The 16,124-nt window shown below is 44.3% G+C and overlaps 1 protein-coding gene across 1 annotated transcript in view; it reads right to left on the bottom strand.

Annotated features, from left to right (window-relative positions):
* Positions 1 to 16,124, bottom strand: part of TTC21A (tetratricopeptide repeat domain 21A) — a 51,132-nt gene that overhangs the window by 6,574 nt on the left and 28,434 nt on the right. The window contains exons 15-24 of the mRNA XM_048511208.1: positions 14,464 to 14,702; positions 13,652 to 13,724; positions 12,354 to 12,464; positions 11,044 to 11,182; positions 8,240 to 8,346; positions 7,068 to 7,256; positions 6,166 to 6,276; positions 1,571 to 1,652; positions 1,236 to 1,386; positions 59 to 220 (exon numbers count right to left, since the gene is read on the bottom strand). Coding sequence (XP_048367165.1) covers positions 59 to 220; positions 1,236 to 1,386; positions 1,571 to 1,652; positions 6,166 to 6,276; positions 7,068 to 7,256; positions 8,240 to 8,346; positions 11,044 to 11,182; positions 12,354 to 12,464; positions 13,652 to 13,724; positions 14,464 to 14,702 — 1,364 coding nt within the window. The remainder of the gene's footprint in view (positions 1 to 58; positions 221 to 1,235; positions 1,387 to 1,570; positions 1,653 to 6,165; positions 6,277 to 7,067; positions 7,257 to 8,239; positions 8,347 to 11,043; positions 11,183 to 12,353; positions 12,465 to 13,651; positions 13,725 to 14,463; positions 14,703 to 16,124) is intronic.

Here is a 16,124-nt window from a genome sequence, read left to right as displayed (position 1 = left end):
GAAGTCAACCAAGCAGAGGTCTTCACGTTGCACCACTGAAGTACTGTGGCTTGTTTACCTCGCATCCCCATTTTGGTTCTCAAAAGCTTCTCCGCCGATTATCTCGTCGTCAGGATTTAGGCAGATCTGAATCATTTTATTAAGGGCTTTCTGGCCCCAGTCATTATCCTTACGGGCTTTATTGAAGAACTTCAGGGCTTCATTCGGCTTCCCCATGTGCCTGTTGGTGAAGAGGAAGAGAGGCCCAGAGCTAAAATATACATTTATTTAGAAGGGATACACAAGGAGCCTTTTGCTCCCTGACAGCCTTTTTCATGAGCCTAAACATGCACCTAGTGAGAAGCTATTCACATAACCTTGCAACTGCACATGGACCAAACTGAGCCCTTGAATCTTCAAAGTGCATTCTCTTTTTCTTTATCTCAAACTTCCTGTTTCTTCGGCGTCTTTTAAAAGTCCCATGTGTGTTTTGCTTCCTCCAGCGGTTGATTCCATATCACACCTGTTTTTATGAAGCGGCCGCTTAAACCAGCAGGGAAATAAACTGGATTTAATCTCCCGCTATATCGAATCAACCACTAGAGGGAGTAGAAGAAGAGAGCTTGGATTTATACTTCCAATAAAATACATCAGTAAAATAACCCAAGTAATTTAAAAAGGCAATTAAAACCACCAATAAAGGTCGGGCATAAAAGCACGTCAAGCAGCCAGAATAGCTCAGATTAGCCGGCCACATCTTGGAAGTTTAGGAGCATTGGTCAGGGTTAGTACTTCGCTGGGAAATCACTAAAGTCCCTTCTGCATATAAGAACATAAGAACAAGCCAGCTGGATCAGACCAGAGTTCATCTAGTCCAGCTCTCTGCTACTCGCAGTGGCCCACCAGAGCTCACTCTGCTCTTCCTGGCCCAGTCTTCTTCTCCACTGCTACTCCTCTCTGCTGGTTCCAGAGACATATGCAGAATAATGCACGTTCAATCCACTTTCATAATTCTTTGCAAGTGGATTTTGCTATTCTGCACAGTAAAATACAGCTGCAAAGTGCATTGAAAGTAGATTGAAAGTGCATTATTCTGCATGTGCGGAAGGGGCCCAAGGAAAGCTGGGGTTGCTATGCACAGGAAGAGGACTAAAATGATACACTGATCAAGGCCACTATATATTTCCTCAATTGGCTTTCCTGCTACTATTTCACAGAGCATGTCCCTTTTGTTCATACTGCTCTCTGCAACTTACCAGCAATACAATCCCTTGCAGTAGTTATAGCCGGGCTCCAAAGGTATTCGGGTTGATTTGCGCTCTGCCATTTCAAAAAAGGGTGTCGCTTCATCAAGTTTACCGCTTCTCCTCAGCAAATCAATCAAGCTCTCCATGACTAAGAAATTATCTGAAACCGCATAAAGAACACTTTAATACGTTCAGGTCTTTGGAAACAACATGCAAATGTACGGAAGAACAGACCTTAACGGTGTGACTGCAGTATCACAGATGGAGTGCTGTCGGCTGAATTTTTAAAAAATCTTTTGGCCCCAGTCCATGTACACATGCATCTGGCCTTTAATTACCAATACCTGGCATTTTCTGCAGAATGTTTCGATACAGATGGACGGCTTGGTCATACTTCTCTTTTCTAAACAGAAGATCTGCCATCATCTAGCAAAAGAGCAAACATTTCATATTCAGCGCAACAAAACTCAATGCTTTGCAAAGAACTGCCATTTGAAAGCCCCGTTGCTGCTATATTGCCTTGATAGCTACACCAACCAACAACAGGGAATCTATCCAAGCCTGTCCCTTTGTGGAAAAAAAACCAACTATGCATATCAGGACTGTCATGCGTCTCCTGCTCTCCACTCTTCGTGTTCTACAGGCCACATCCTCCTTCACTGCCCTCACTTCAGAGAAATAAGAGCCAAAATACTAAACCCAATATTAAATAACTTCAGGGGTTATCCAGAAAATGTATGTATAAGGAAGCTCCTGGAAGACAAAAATCCAAACTGGTCTAGACTGGTTGCCAAATTTTGTACATTTGTTATAAAGAAACGCAGACCAGTGAGCAGGCAACTGATATTGTATTAAAGATACAGATATATGAATATATGGCTCACAATCATTATTAATTATTAATATTATTACTATTATTATTTTAACCTAGGATTGAACAAATGGAAGTGCAGACAGGCCGAAAGACAATAAGTAGGCAAGCCCATGCATGTATACGAATAATTTTAACTGGAGTGACTCATTTTAACGCTAAGTTATGGATCGGATTCATTCTAACGCTAAGTTATAGATCGGATTTATTTTAACGCTAAGTTATGGATTGGATTTTTTAATGCTAAGTTATGGACTGGATGTATTTTAACGCTAAGTTACCGTATGTATGGGACAAGTGAAACAAATTAGGCCTCAATGTTGATTTTGGGGTATTTCTATATATTACAATTACACCGGGAATTACAAGGTTGAGAGTGTGTATAGAATTTGTTGATCCTTGACTATAATTTGCTGTATAGAATTTGTCGGTCCCTGACTGTAATTTGCTGGTCTTTGACTGTAATAATAAATTGATTGACTCTTCGTGTTCAGTTCAGTTGCAAGGAAGTGTGGAAGCCACTGAGCTTTTCGTGTTGCTTCCCTTGTGGTGGCTTGTAAAGAACAACGGTTTTTCCACATTCTGACTTTCCTCACGTCAAAGTTTCTGTTTCATTGGGGAGAAAAGTGATCTTCAGTTCCACAAGTGTTTTTCTCCCTTTAATCTGCAGGGAAACATGTTGGACTTGAACCCAGGTGATATCGAATCGACCACCAGAGGGAGTAAAATACGTGCGGAACTGACCCTCCCCCAAAGAAACAGGAACATAGAAGTGAGGAAAACGAAAATTAAGGAAAATCCTTCGTAAATAAGAGCAGTGATCTGTTACAAAATTAAAATTAGCCCCCCCCCCCACTCTTTTAGGGGACTTTTAGGGGATTGATAGTAGATCGCCATCTGTTATGTTTGGTATTTGGAAGCTGCATTTTAATAGGGCTGGTTTTAATGTGTATAGAGCCATAATTACTTATTTAATTAACTTTGGTATCATTGATTTTATTTTGTGCTCTATCTGTATATCTTGTTGTTCACCGCCCTGAGCCCTCTGGGGGAGGGCGGTATACAAGTATAAATAATAATAATAATAATCAGTCAGTCACAAGCCTTTATTGGCATAAAATAAACATACAAAATCAGCATACAAAATTTGCCCATTATTGCTCACAATTATAGACACTGGTACTAAAATACTAAATACTAAAATATATACATGGTCCTTCTGTAACTACAGGACATTCCTTCAGCTAAGTTAACCCACCCAAACGTCATCGGACACTGACAGAAGCCAGCAAAATCACTGCTGGCTATATGCGGTCATAATACATAGACATTGGTTGGTATTCATCTAGACTTATGTCTATTATTGTTAGCAGAAATTTTGCTACATTCTCACACACTGTGGGATCCATGTTGTTCAAAAGCATAGGTATCTTAAGAGCATCAGTTAGATTGTTATACAGAAATGGGATAAGTGCAGATTGTGACATTCTGATTTTTGCAAACCTTACACAATGAAAGAGGGTATGATCGAGTGTCTCCACCTGACCCATATTGCATGGACATAGCCTCCTCTGTTTATCAATTTGTTGATATCTGCCATAGAGCAGCATAGAAGGCATTAGATTGAGTCTGGCCAGTGTTAAAGCTCTTCTTAATTTAGGGTTGGTGATCCACTGTAAATAATTGGCCATGTGTCCTTGTTCAATTGGAATAAGCAGGGTCAGGGGGGAACACGTTTTCCTCGCAGCTGTTATCATATCCTGATACTCTTGTTCTAATAGCTTAGTTTTCAAGCAGCTATATGCTTCTGATAGGGAAAGAGGGACTAACGACTCTAATGAAAAGCCAAGAGTGTTGATTTTTCCCTCAACTAGTTTCAGCCACCTAGAATTTGCATAGTCGGAAAGCATGAGGTGTAACAAACTGGAGTGATCCTGTAAATAGTGGATACGTAGCCAGTATCTGACAGTTCTCAGCCAGGCCATCGTGGCATATGATATTTGCCCGAGTTCTAAACATAGGGCTGCATATGAAGCACAATTTGGTAAGCCCATAATTTTGTGGAAGAAACGGGACTGGGCTGTGTTTATATTTTTGTTTATAGCTCCGATCCAAATAGGTGCTCCATAGAGGAGCTGAGAGCCGCATTTAGCATTGAACACCTTCAATGCGGATGGTATATACTGGTGGCCCACAGTGAAAAAGAAACGCTGAATTGCTAGGGCACTGTTGTTGGCTGCAGCGAGTGCTAATTTCCTATGTACTGCCCAATTAAGGTTGCTAGTAAGAGTTATGCCCAAATATTTGAACTGGTTAACTTGTTCTATGGGTCTGTTATTGATGGTCCATGTATGACTAGGGGGTCTTCTAGCGAAGACCATTATTTTGGTTTTTTCATAGTTAATTACCAGTTCGTTCCTCTTACAATATTCAGCGCAGCAATTTAAGAGAGGCAGTGAGACCAACTTTAGTGTGGGAAAGAAAAAGCGGTGTCGTCAGCATACAGTAACGCGGGCACGTGTTTAGTGCTTAGTTTGGGAACATGCCCATTGGCCTTCTGGAGGGTTGGCACTAGATCACTAAGGAATATATTGAACAAAGTGGGGGCCAATGTACAGCCTTGTTTGACCCTCTGGTTGTGATGATATTTTTTCTGTGAGCGGTCCTTTTGTTGCGGCTCTTATTCTGCAGCTAGTGCAAGTGTGTAGCTGTTTTATAAGAAACAGTAGTCTGGGGTCCATGTAACTTGCCGTCAATTTTCTCCACAGTAGGGCTCTAGATATGGAGTCAAATGCCCCTTTTAAATCCAGGAAGGCTGCAAACAGTTTACGGTTATTATGAGTTATACTTTTGTTAGCTAAGTGTGCTAAAACTGTTACATGATCCAGTGTTGATTTATTTTAGTGAATTCGATTTGCTCGGTCCTATTACTTCTGCTTGCTTGACCCAATCTTCCACTCTCCTAAGGGAGTAGTTTTGCATATAGTTTGCCAATTACAGATAATAGGCTTATAGGACCGATAGTTTGAAGGATTTGTAATATCACCCTTTTGTAGATTGGGACAACTATAGACGCCAGCCACATCTTTGGGATGCGGCCCGTGTTATTTACATGGGTAAATAAGGAAGCCAGAGTTGTAGCCCACCACTCGGGTGAGGATTTAAGTATTTCTGGTATTATTGCATCAGGACCTGGGGCCTTACCGCTTTTCAAACCACTGATTAGTTTACTCACTTCTTGAGGATTAACCTCAGGCCAATCTGGTAGCTCCTCTGGTATTGAAGTGGAATAAGGGTATCCAGTTAGGATAGCATTCATCAGATTAGAAAAATAACTGAACCATCGGTCCTAGTGAAATATGGGGCAACTGGATACTGCGTTTGGGCCCTTCTATTTATGATCTGCCAGAATTGCTTAATGTTATTTGTTAAAGAGTGGCTTGATATAGTTGTTTCCCACTGCTGTTCGAATCGATTTTTTCGTTTCCATTGTACCATAATTTGAAAATCCTTTTTCAGTTGGGTTATATTGCTGAGTAGCTTTTCCTCACCTGTGCTGCGGTAACTTCTATATAATGATCGTATTAAGTTGTTAAATTCAATACAGTAGCGATCAAACCATTCTCTATGACCGTTTACAGCCTTAGATTTGGTCGAGGAGACGGCTTGAAGTTCCCCTGCTAAATTTGAAACTAGTTGTTCAAAGTGATGTATTCCACGTTCTGGTGTGTCAGCCTGTAATATATTCTCTTTTAATTTATTAAATGTAAAAGAGCTAAGTAGTGTTTCTGTAGCAGCTGCCACCTGAGGTGACCATGTTATTTTCTGATGCCTAAAGTTGGTGGGGTCCTCTGTATTAGTCTTTACCTCAAATGAAAAAGTTACATTGAGTGGAAGATGATCACTTAGCAATAAGTCCCCAACGCTAAAAGATGTGATAATAATAATAATAATAATAATAATAATAATAATAATAATAATAATAATAATAATAATAATAATAATAATAATAATAATAATAATATGAGGATGATGATGATGATGATGACGACAAAAGAACAGTCATACCATTGTTCCAATTTCGCTGTTGCTGTCATCTTGAAGCAGAAGAGAACAATAATGCTCACACTGCTCTGTCTCTCCTTGTATCAAATGCAGGCGAGCTAATTCGAGCACTACCTGCAAATGGAAGCATAATTTGGTTAGCGATTGGATACTGGCGCAGGTTTTACCACTCAAAATCAGTTTCCCCAGATTAGAGTCAGCCAATCCTGTGGAGGAGCGTGGAATCAAACCCAGTTCACCAGATAAGAGTTTGCTGCCTGCGTGGAAGAGCAGGGAATCAAACTAGGGCAGTGATGGCGAACCTTTTTGAAAATGAGTGCCCAAATTGCAACCCAAACCCCACTTACTTATCACAAAGTGCCAACCTGGCAATTTAACCTGAATACTGAGGTTTTAGTTTAGAAAAAAATGGTTGGCTCCCTCTTCCTCCGCCCCACCCGCTTGAGAAGGGGCCAGCCTGCTCTAGCCTCCAGCAAGTCCCGCGTGCACTGTTCTGTGCCTCTCTAGCATCTCTGCCTCCTCTGCGCCCCCCCCCCCCAAATCTGGCAGCAGCCATCCGGAGCACAGGCACCAGGCCTGCCAGCCAAGTCCTCCCTGCTCACCGCAGTGCGTGCACGTCGTGCTCAGTGGCCCAGGCCAGCCTAGATATGTGTGTGTGCGGGGGGTGATTTTCTGCCACCACATGACAAACTCTGTGTGTGTGTGCCCACAGAGAGGGCACCGAGTGCCACCTCTGGCACCCGTGCCATAGGTTCGCCATCACTGAACTAGGGTCTCCAGATTAGAGTCTACTGCTCTTAACGACTACACCACGCTGACTTTTGGACTGCAGCCTACCTTCTGCCTAGCCTAGCAGTGGCGCCCTTAGCAAGTGTTCGGACCCAGCGATTTGAGATTATGCTCACCTTACTGTCAGTGGGCACGAAGGACAGGGCACTGATATAGTACTTCACGGCTTCTGCATATCTCTTCGCAGCTTGGTAGAATTCAGCATACTGAATGTGGATTGCCAACCCCACTTGCTTTTGAGAAGGGATCAGTTCAGGCTGTTCGACCTGGATCCGCTTGAGGACTCTTTGCTGCGTGTCTGATGCCTTAAAACCCCCGAAAAAGACAGGGTGGTGTTAGGTACACCCATGCCAGAGAACGATCCTGAGACGGCTACTTAGTGGTGAAACACAGCACAACATAACACGGCTGAATCAAGCCGTCAGCTATGGCAATACATCTGACACCAGCAGCAAAGTTGGTGATGGTGGGAAGTTCCATCAAGTTGCAACCAACTCATGGTGACATGATAGCCCTGTTTAGATATTTGAAGGGATGTCATGTTGGTGAGGGAGCAAGCTTGTTTTCTGCTGCTCCAGAGACTAGGACCAGGAGTCATGGGTTCAAGGTGAAGGAAAAGAGATTCTACCTAAGCACCACCTCGGTGGTGGAGTCTCCTTCTTTGGAGGTTTTTAAAGAGAGGCTGGATGGCCATCTGTCAGGAGTGCTTTGATTATGTGTTCCTGCATTGCAGGGGTTGGACTTGATGGCCCCTCTTGATGGCCCTTCTCTTCCAACTCTATGATTCTATGGCTTCCCCATAGGTATTTCAAGGCAGAGGACCTTCAGAGGGGGGCTGCTATTGTCTGCTTCTGCATGGTGATCCTGGACTTCCTTGGTGGTCTCTTGGCCATGTGCTAACCAGGGTCGACCCTACCTAGTCTCCAAGATCAGATGAGACTGGGCTAGCCATATAGCACCAGATGAAAAAAAAAATCACCTCTTACATCCATGGGTCTTACAACTGCATTTCAACCCACTGTGCTGCCTTCAGTCATCCTCTGGGGGTCCCTTGCAAGCACCCGGCCCCAAGATGGCTCGAAACCAATGAATGGACATAAATCTGACATCAGAAATCTTGTGGGTGGGCATTTCAGCCTCACTGGATATTTAAAAAAAAAACCCTTTATTAAGTTAATCTTTTCTGACAGGGAGGGAACAACCATTAGCTGTCAAACTTACATTTGGCCCATGATGGCCTGTATTGATTTCGGCATGCAGGACCTCATAGGCATGGGATACTGTTTACCTTGTTCAAAGTTTCCAGAACTTTTTCTCCTTTCTTCGATGCCATGTAGACCTTGGTTAACAGCATCAGGTTCTTGACATCCTTCATCATGGAAGGCACATCATCAACTGGAAGATCAAAACGAATGTCATTATGCAAAACAGTGAGTGCAGACAAAGGATTTCCAATATGGAGCAGCAGTGGCATAGGAGGTTAAGAGCAGGTGCACTCTGATCTGGAGGAACCGGGTTTGATTCCCCGCTCTGCCGCCTGAGCTGTGGAGGCTTATCTGGGGAATTCAGATTAGCTTGTGCACTCCCACACACGCCAGCTGGGTGACCTTGGGCTAGTCACAGTTCTTCGGAGCTCTCTCAGCCCCACCCACCTCACAGGGTGTTTGTTGTGAGGGGGGAAGGGCAAGGAGATTGTAAGCCCCTTTGAGTCTCCTGCAGGAGAGAAAGGGAGGATATAAATCCAAACTCTTCTTCTTCTTCAATGTGATGCCTGTGGGGGCCATGGTGACCTCCGTGACCTTGGCAAGTGTCCACCAATCGCGTGGGTCATATGCCCATCAAGGCTTTTGATTGGCCGCTGGAGATTGAATTGGCTGCGCAGATTTTAAAAAATACATTGCTTTGGCGGCAGCCGCCACTACAGCACAAGGATCTTCACAGTGTGACGGACGGCCAGCTGCTGCAGCCAATCTATGGCCAACCTAGATGAGAATTCAAGCTTTCCCAGCATTTCAAAGCTGCAGAGCTTCAGTCCTTTGAGTGAGTGTGGGGGAGGGGAAAATCTGTGCGATATTAGGAGATTTCCTTGAAGGAAATTGCAAATGCCTTAGCAGACCAGGTGCTCAGGAGCAGCAGCAGCAGAAGGCCATTGCTTTCACCTCCTGCATGTGAGCTCCCAAAGGCACCTGGTGGGCCACTGCGAGTAGCAGAGTGCTGGACTAGATGGACTCTGGTCTGATCCAGCAGGCTAGTTCTTATGTTCTTATGAAATCAAGGCTAACTGCGGAGGAGACCACACATACATAAATGGCCTTTGGGACTGGGCAATGGTCCTTTCAATTCGGGCTTTGCGCCAATTTTCTTTTTGTGTCGTTTTAGTTAGTAATTTATAGGAGCGAAGGTTGGGGTAGTTAGTTTCCTCCTTAGTATATTATTAGGGAGGGTAAGTTAGATAGGTGTAGCCAGCTCTTTTGGAGAAAATCGGGTAGTATTGTTAGATTATTTTCTTTACAGCAATTGTAGTGTAGTGTAGAGTAGTTTGTAGCTTTATTGTTAGTGTATTGTTATAGCGTTCATGTATCGATACATATTGCTAATATAATGTTACTGTGCTGAGATACTGCTGTATTGTTGCTGTATTGTAAATGTTTTGATATATTGCTAATATATTGAATTGTTAATGTATTGATACGGTGCTGCTGTTATTGTAACTGACTAGTGCTAGGTTTGATGTGTGAAGTCGCCATCTGAAACGTTTTCATTTTACAGTTTTATGTATGTTGTTTTACGAGTTTGTATTCTATTTAACGTATACTGTTATATTATGTTGTTCGCCGCCCTGAGCCCTAAGGGGATGGGCGGGGTATAAATCTAAAATTGAATGAATGAATGAATGAATGAATGAATGAATGAATGAATGCATGAATGAATGAATGAATGAATGAATGAATGAATGAATGAAAACATGGACCTACAGCCTTTCTACTGTGCAAAGTAACATCATCCTGTTCTCTACCTTACGTTTTTTTAAACTGCTTGCTCAGTCTTTTGTGATATTAGAGCTGATCCTACGCTGCTATAAAAACTGCAAATTAACTCAGCTTCTTACAATCCTTATAGAAAAATGCTCGGCAGTGTTTCCAACCTCCAGGTGCCACCTGGAGATCTCGCACTAATAACATTGACCTCTGGGTGACCAAGATCAGTTCCCCGGGAGAAAACAGCTATTTTGGAAGGTAGACTCTATGGATAATACCCTGCTGAGGTCCCTCCTTTCCTTAAACTCCACTCTCTCTAGTGAGGTGTAGTGATTAAGAGCAGGTGCACTCTAATCTGGAGAACTGGGTTTGATTCCCCGCTCTGCCACTTGAGCTTTGGGAGGCTTATCTGGCAAACCAAATTAGCTTGTGCACTCCAACACACACCAGCTGGATGACTTTGGGCTAGTCACAGTTCTTTGGAGTTCTCTCAGCCTCATCTACCTCACAGGGTGTTTGTTGTGAGGGGGAAGGGAAAGGAGTTTGTAAGCCCCTTTGAGTCTCCTTACAGGAGACAAAGGGAGGGGATATAAATCCAACTTTTCTTCTTCTTCCAGGCTCCTCTCACCAAATCTCCAGGTATTTCCCACACCAGAGCCAGAAGCAGTGGCTAGGAGGTTAAGAGCTCGTGTATCTAATCTGGAGGAACCGGGTTTGATTCCCAGCTCTGCCGCCTGAACTGTGGAGGCTTATCTGGGGAATTCAGATTAGCCTGTACACTCCCACACACGCCAGCTGGGTGACCTTGGGCTAGCCACAGTTCTTCAAAGCCCACCTACCTCACAGGGTGTTTGTTGTGAGGGGGAAAGGGCAAGGAGATTGTAAGCCCCTTTGAGTCTCCTGCAGGAGAGAAAGGGGGATATAAATCCAAAACTTTTCTTCTTCTAAGGAGAAGAGTTATTAAATATCTAGTCATAAACAGCAGCTAGACAGAATTGCCATATGTACCAGTGTTGGGTCTAGGCCTACCCTGCAAGTTGGTTATTTAGCATTCTTCTGCCTTAGGACAAAATGAACATTCCCCATAAAGAATCCAAGAAACCAGAAATGTTACCAGGGTCATGATCCAGTGCTTGGTTTAGGACCTTCTCGGCCTTGCCAAACTTCTTCAGCTTTAAGAGGAGATTAGCCAGATCGTGACACAAGAAGTCCTGCTCGCTCATTTTGAGAGCGACGTCATAGTAGTTGATAGCCTGTGACAAAGCGAGACGTTTCAGCAGATTAATTCACCAAGGGAAAAAAAATCTGCTTTTGAGATATTGGTCCTTTCTGCACCACCCAAATAAAATGTTTTGAGGCAGGAAAGAAAAAATTTCCTTTGACGAGTTCCGCATGGTTTGTAGCCCAACGCATTTTACTTGCAGCCTCAACACATTTTTCATGCATCCTGGATTTTAGCGATTTTGTGATTCTCTCATTTTATTTTTACTTTGGTGTGGATTCAGAGCTTTGATGCTTCAGAGCTTCGTGCTGCGATTCTCCTTGCGTCGGTCTTTGTAGCTTCGAAGATATCAACACCCCCCAACCTGACAAAAGTAAACAGGTGAGATGACAAAGCAAGCTCAGAAAATAGCACTGAAGAGGAAGCACAGGGACAACAGAGTGGCGTGGGCAGAGGTGGGATCCAGCAGGTTCTCACAGGTTCCCGAGAGTAGGTTACTAATTATTTGTGTGTGCCGAGAGGGGGTTACTCGTTGGTGATTTTGCCACGTGATTTTGGCCTTAGTTACGCCCCTCCTCTCAGAAGTAGCGCGCAGAACTGGAAGCAATCTAGCAGGAGGTGCACCAGCGTGCGTGGCAGCCTGCGCCTGCGTGCATTCGTTTCCTTGCCACAGCCCCGCCCAGGAATGCCCCACCCCCGGAATGCCCGGTCACGCTCCCGTCGTGCCCTGCCCAGCCCCACTGGCCCTACGCCACAGTTTGAATCCCACCACCATGGGAACCTGTTACTAAAATTTTTGGATCCCAACACTGGGCGTGGGAAATGTTATAAAGACATACGCATAGCAAGTGGAAACATTTTGAAAAACGTTACACTGCTTGGATTCTCGCTTGGTTGCTTGCTGCACTGTGTATTAAATTTTTGCACGTTTAGCATATATTTTGCAAGGATATAATTATTTCTCTGTAGCCAATAGTATAGTGTCCCTGTTTTGATTTTCGACCAGTGTAAAAACCTGCAAATTAAATATGAAGGTTACATGCTGGACATCAACTGGTGTAATATTGAATCCGCCAGTACAGGGTGCAAAATATATACAGAACAGAATCCCTTTCCCCAAAGAAGCAAGAACTTGGGAGTGAGCAAAACAAGAATGCAGAAAAACCAGAATACTCAGTGGTAAAAAAGTTCTGTTTCTTCACCTTGTTGTACTGATGGGTGTGCACGTAGGCCTGTCCGATTTTCCGCGCCACAGCTGCGTCCAAGGGATTTTTCTTCTGCGCTGCTTCATAAACTTCCAAAGCTTTTTCAGGCTAAAATAAGTGACAGAATGATGGCCGTTATATTTTTATGTAAGGTCTTACGACTTCGGTTTTGCGGGTTTTGCTTGCTGTTTATGATTTACAGTGCCATTCAAAACATACTTTTCAAAGTATGTTGAAGCTAAATGGGCTTAGAAGAGTGTCATCTTGCTTAGAATGGCACTGCAAGTCCTCTCTATTGAATTTTGTTCTGGGGAAGCGGATTTAGAATGTGGGGAGGATTGTCAGGTAGACAGTTCTAAAATCAAAGCGATTGATTTTTAAATAAGCCAGCCGTTGACCCCCCAGAAATGCCTGTGAGGAATGCAAAGGGGGGGGGAGTGACTGGAAGGAGAGGAAGCCCCAAAGCCAGGGAAAACAACAGAGTTTGCCCACTCTCAGGAACCGCGGGGCTTCTGGAATCTGCTGGGCCATAAGTCTGCAGGCATTTGAGGCCCTTTCCCCACTTACCTTAAGCCCCGCGCTACTCTCCTTAAGTAGTGCGGGGTCCAGCTGCACTCCCCACTTCAGGGGCGGCGAGAACGCAGCCGCCGCGCTGCCTCTCTTGTGCCCCCTCAGCGCACATAATTCCTGGCGCCTTTTGATGACCCCGTGCAGAGTGCAGGTTCGTGGGGAAGCCGGGGCGCGCGCCAGGAATTGCGCGCGCTGGGAATTGCGCGCAGCAACCCTTGGACAAAGGTAAGTGGGGAAAGGGCCTGCAATCAAAACTCTGCCTCACTGTGGGACAGAGCATCAGTGTATAATCAGCCTTAGTCTTTGGATAGATCTACAACCCAAATCCTACTGCATTGTTCACTTAATGCCTCATTTTGTTGAGGGGTTACTCACTCTGTGTAACCTGCATTGAGTCCCTGAGAGACAAGCAAACTGTAAACAAATATTCCAGTAAGAAGGTGGGACTGGACTATAAGGTTCAGGGATCTCCATGCCTGAATGACAGACTTAAATCTAGCTCCTGCACTATGTAATAGTAATAATAATAGTGATAATAAACATTCATATAGCAATTCCAAGTACTCCAGGGGAGGGCGGTATATAAGTTTAATTAATTAATTGATTGATGATGATAATAATAGTTCATCTAAAAACTGGCTTTAAATTTAATATTTTACTAAATGTTGCATTTGATCTAAAATTACTCCAGTTTCATTTTTTAAAAAGGATCTTTCTACACTAACCTCTTGAATGTTCATGTAAGCATCGCCTAAGAGAAGGCTTGTATGCGGGCTTGGCAAATTTTCACACAGCTCACTAAACCAAAAGAGGAACGTCATTTAAAAACACAACAAGAAACAAAGCCCAGCATAAATCACACATCTTTACAACTTGACCAATTACTCAAAAATAAAGGAAAGGCAACTGTTTTAAATCCACGCCTTCAAGGCTATGGTTCCTACAATTATGTTAATGTAATGGTGAGCAGAAAAGACAATCCGGAGCACTTCCAAGCAAGAACCCCAGCAAGGGCAGATTAGCCTAATCCCGTGGTGGCGAACCTTTGGCACTCCAGATGTTATGGACTACAATTCCCATCAGCCCCTGACAGTATGGCCAATTTGCAGGGGCTGATGGGAGATATGTTATCTAGGCGTCCTCCACCACTATAGTCTGACTTGGATGCTGAATTCCAAAGTCAATCATTTCCCCTTCAAAGTATTGCCAAAGGCTTTCACAGCCGGACTCAACTGGTTATTGTGGGCTTTCCAGGCTGTGTGGCTGTGGTCACAGTGTGTAACTGTGGGCACAGTGTGTAACACACTTCTCTCTGTGATACACCTCTGAAGATGCCAGCCACAGATGCAGGCGAAACGTTAGGAACAAGATCCACCAGACCACGGCCACACAGACCGGAAAACCCACCAGAACCAGTCGAATCTGGCCGTGAAAGCCTTCGACAATACATTATCCTTTTCTTGATTCCTCCGTCCAAAAGCAGTATACAAATAATGAGCATTGGCAAAAAGCAAAGTGAACTTTAAAGCCGCATTACCAATAGCATCCAATGTACAGTCTCTTATCCTTTCGAATGTGAAGGTATATCTGAGCCATCTTTTCCTTCACCTCAATGTAGAATGGCTGGTTCGGCGTGATATTCCTCAGCATCATTAACGCTAAATCCACTTCCCCTTTGCTGAGAGCCAAATCTGCATTGGCAACAGTGATACGGATTTTCTCCGGGGTCCCGCCAAATTCATTGATGGTATCTTGCATAATCTTAGTCGCTTCATGCTGAGATGTAAAAAAATACAACATATGACACGTTGCTCGTCAACACCAGCCACCAGCGCTTTGTGCCCTTTCTAAAGGAGCAGCAGTGGCATAAGAGGTTAAGAGCTCGTGTATCTAATCTGGAGGAACCGGGTTTGATTCCCCGCTCTGCCACCTGAGCTGTGGAGGCTTATCTGGGGAATTCAGATTAGCCTGTGCACTCCCATACACGCCAGCTGGGTGACCTTGGGCTAGTCACAGCTTCTCGGAGCTCTCTCAGCCCCACCCACCTCACAGGGTGTTTGTTGTGAGGGGGGAGGGGCAAGGAGATTGTCAGCCCTTTTGAGTCTCCTGCAGGGGGGAGAGAAAGGGGATATAAAATCCAAGCCCAAACTCTTGCTTCTTCTAAATCCCGGGGGGGTAGAACCTCGCGGCTCTCAGATGTTCAGAACTACAATTCCCATCAACCTCTGTCAGCATGGCCAATTGGCCATGCTGAGTAGAAACTGATAAGGAATGTAGTTCTAGTATCGGCTGGAGATTCAATCATCGGTCAACATTTTATTTAGAAATTATCAGGGTCCCAGAGGCTATATGCCCCACAAGGAAAGGCTGAGGGACTTGGGAATGTTTGGTCAGGAGAAGAGAAAGTCGAGGGGGAACATGGTTGCTCTCTTGAAGGATTTAAACAGCTGACACTTAGAGGAGGGCAGGGAGCTGTTCCTGTTGATAGCAGAGGAAAGGACTCACAATAATGGGTGTAAATTACAGGCAGGAAGGTGCCAGCTGGATATTAGGAAACAAAAATGTTTTACAGCACAGGTGTCAAACTCGCGGCCCTCCAGATGTTATGGACTACAATTCCCATCATCTCCTGCCAGCATCATGTTGGCAGGGGGTGATGGGAGACTATGAATCCATAACATCTGGAGAAACACAGTTATTTACCTATGTTTAATGTAAGAGGATTGTTCAGCAGTTGGAATTGACTGTCTACCTCAAGGATCTTCCCAGACTGTAGGACAATAAAAATGTCAGTTTGAACTGCAGTCCTAAGTCGAGGTGCTGATATCTAAGGCAAACCTAGCCTGGCTATGCCAAGATGCTCTGTCCAGCACTCATTCCAGGGAGAGGAATGTGGAGGCCGAAGAAGAAGAACGAAGAAGAGTTGGATTTATATCCCCCTTTCTCTCCTGTAAGGAGACTCAAAGGGGCTGACAACCCCCTTCCCTCCCCCCCCCCACAACAAACACCCTGTGAGGTGGGTGGGGCTGAGAGAGCTCCAAAGAACTGTGACTAGCTCAAGGTCACCCAGCTGGCCTGTGTTGGAGTGCACAAGCTAATCTGGTTCACCAGATAAGCCTCCACAGCTCAAGTGGCAGAGCGGGGAATCAAACTCGGTTCTCCAGATTAGAGTGTACCTGCTCTTAACCACTACACTAC

Source organism: Sphaerodactylus townsendi, linkage group LG11 (assembly GCF_021028975.2).
Source record: "Sphaerodactylus townsendi isolate TG3544 linkage group LG11, MPM_Stown_v2.3, whole genome shotgun sequence".
Lineage (NCBI taxonomy): Eukaryota > Metazoa > Chordata > Lepidosauria > Squamata > Sphaerodactylidae > Sphaerodactylus > Sphaerodactylus townsendi.
The sequence above is the reverse complement of the archived record's forward strand: the minus strand, read 5'-3'. Positions and strand labels throughout refer to the sequence as shown.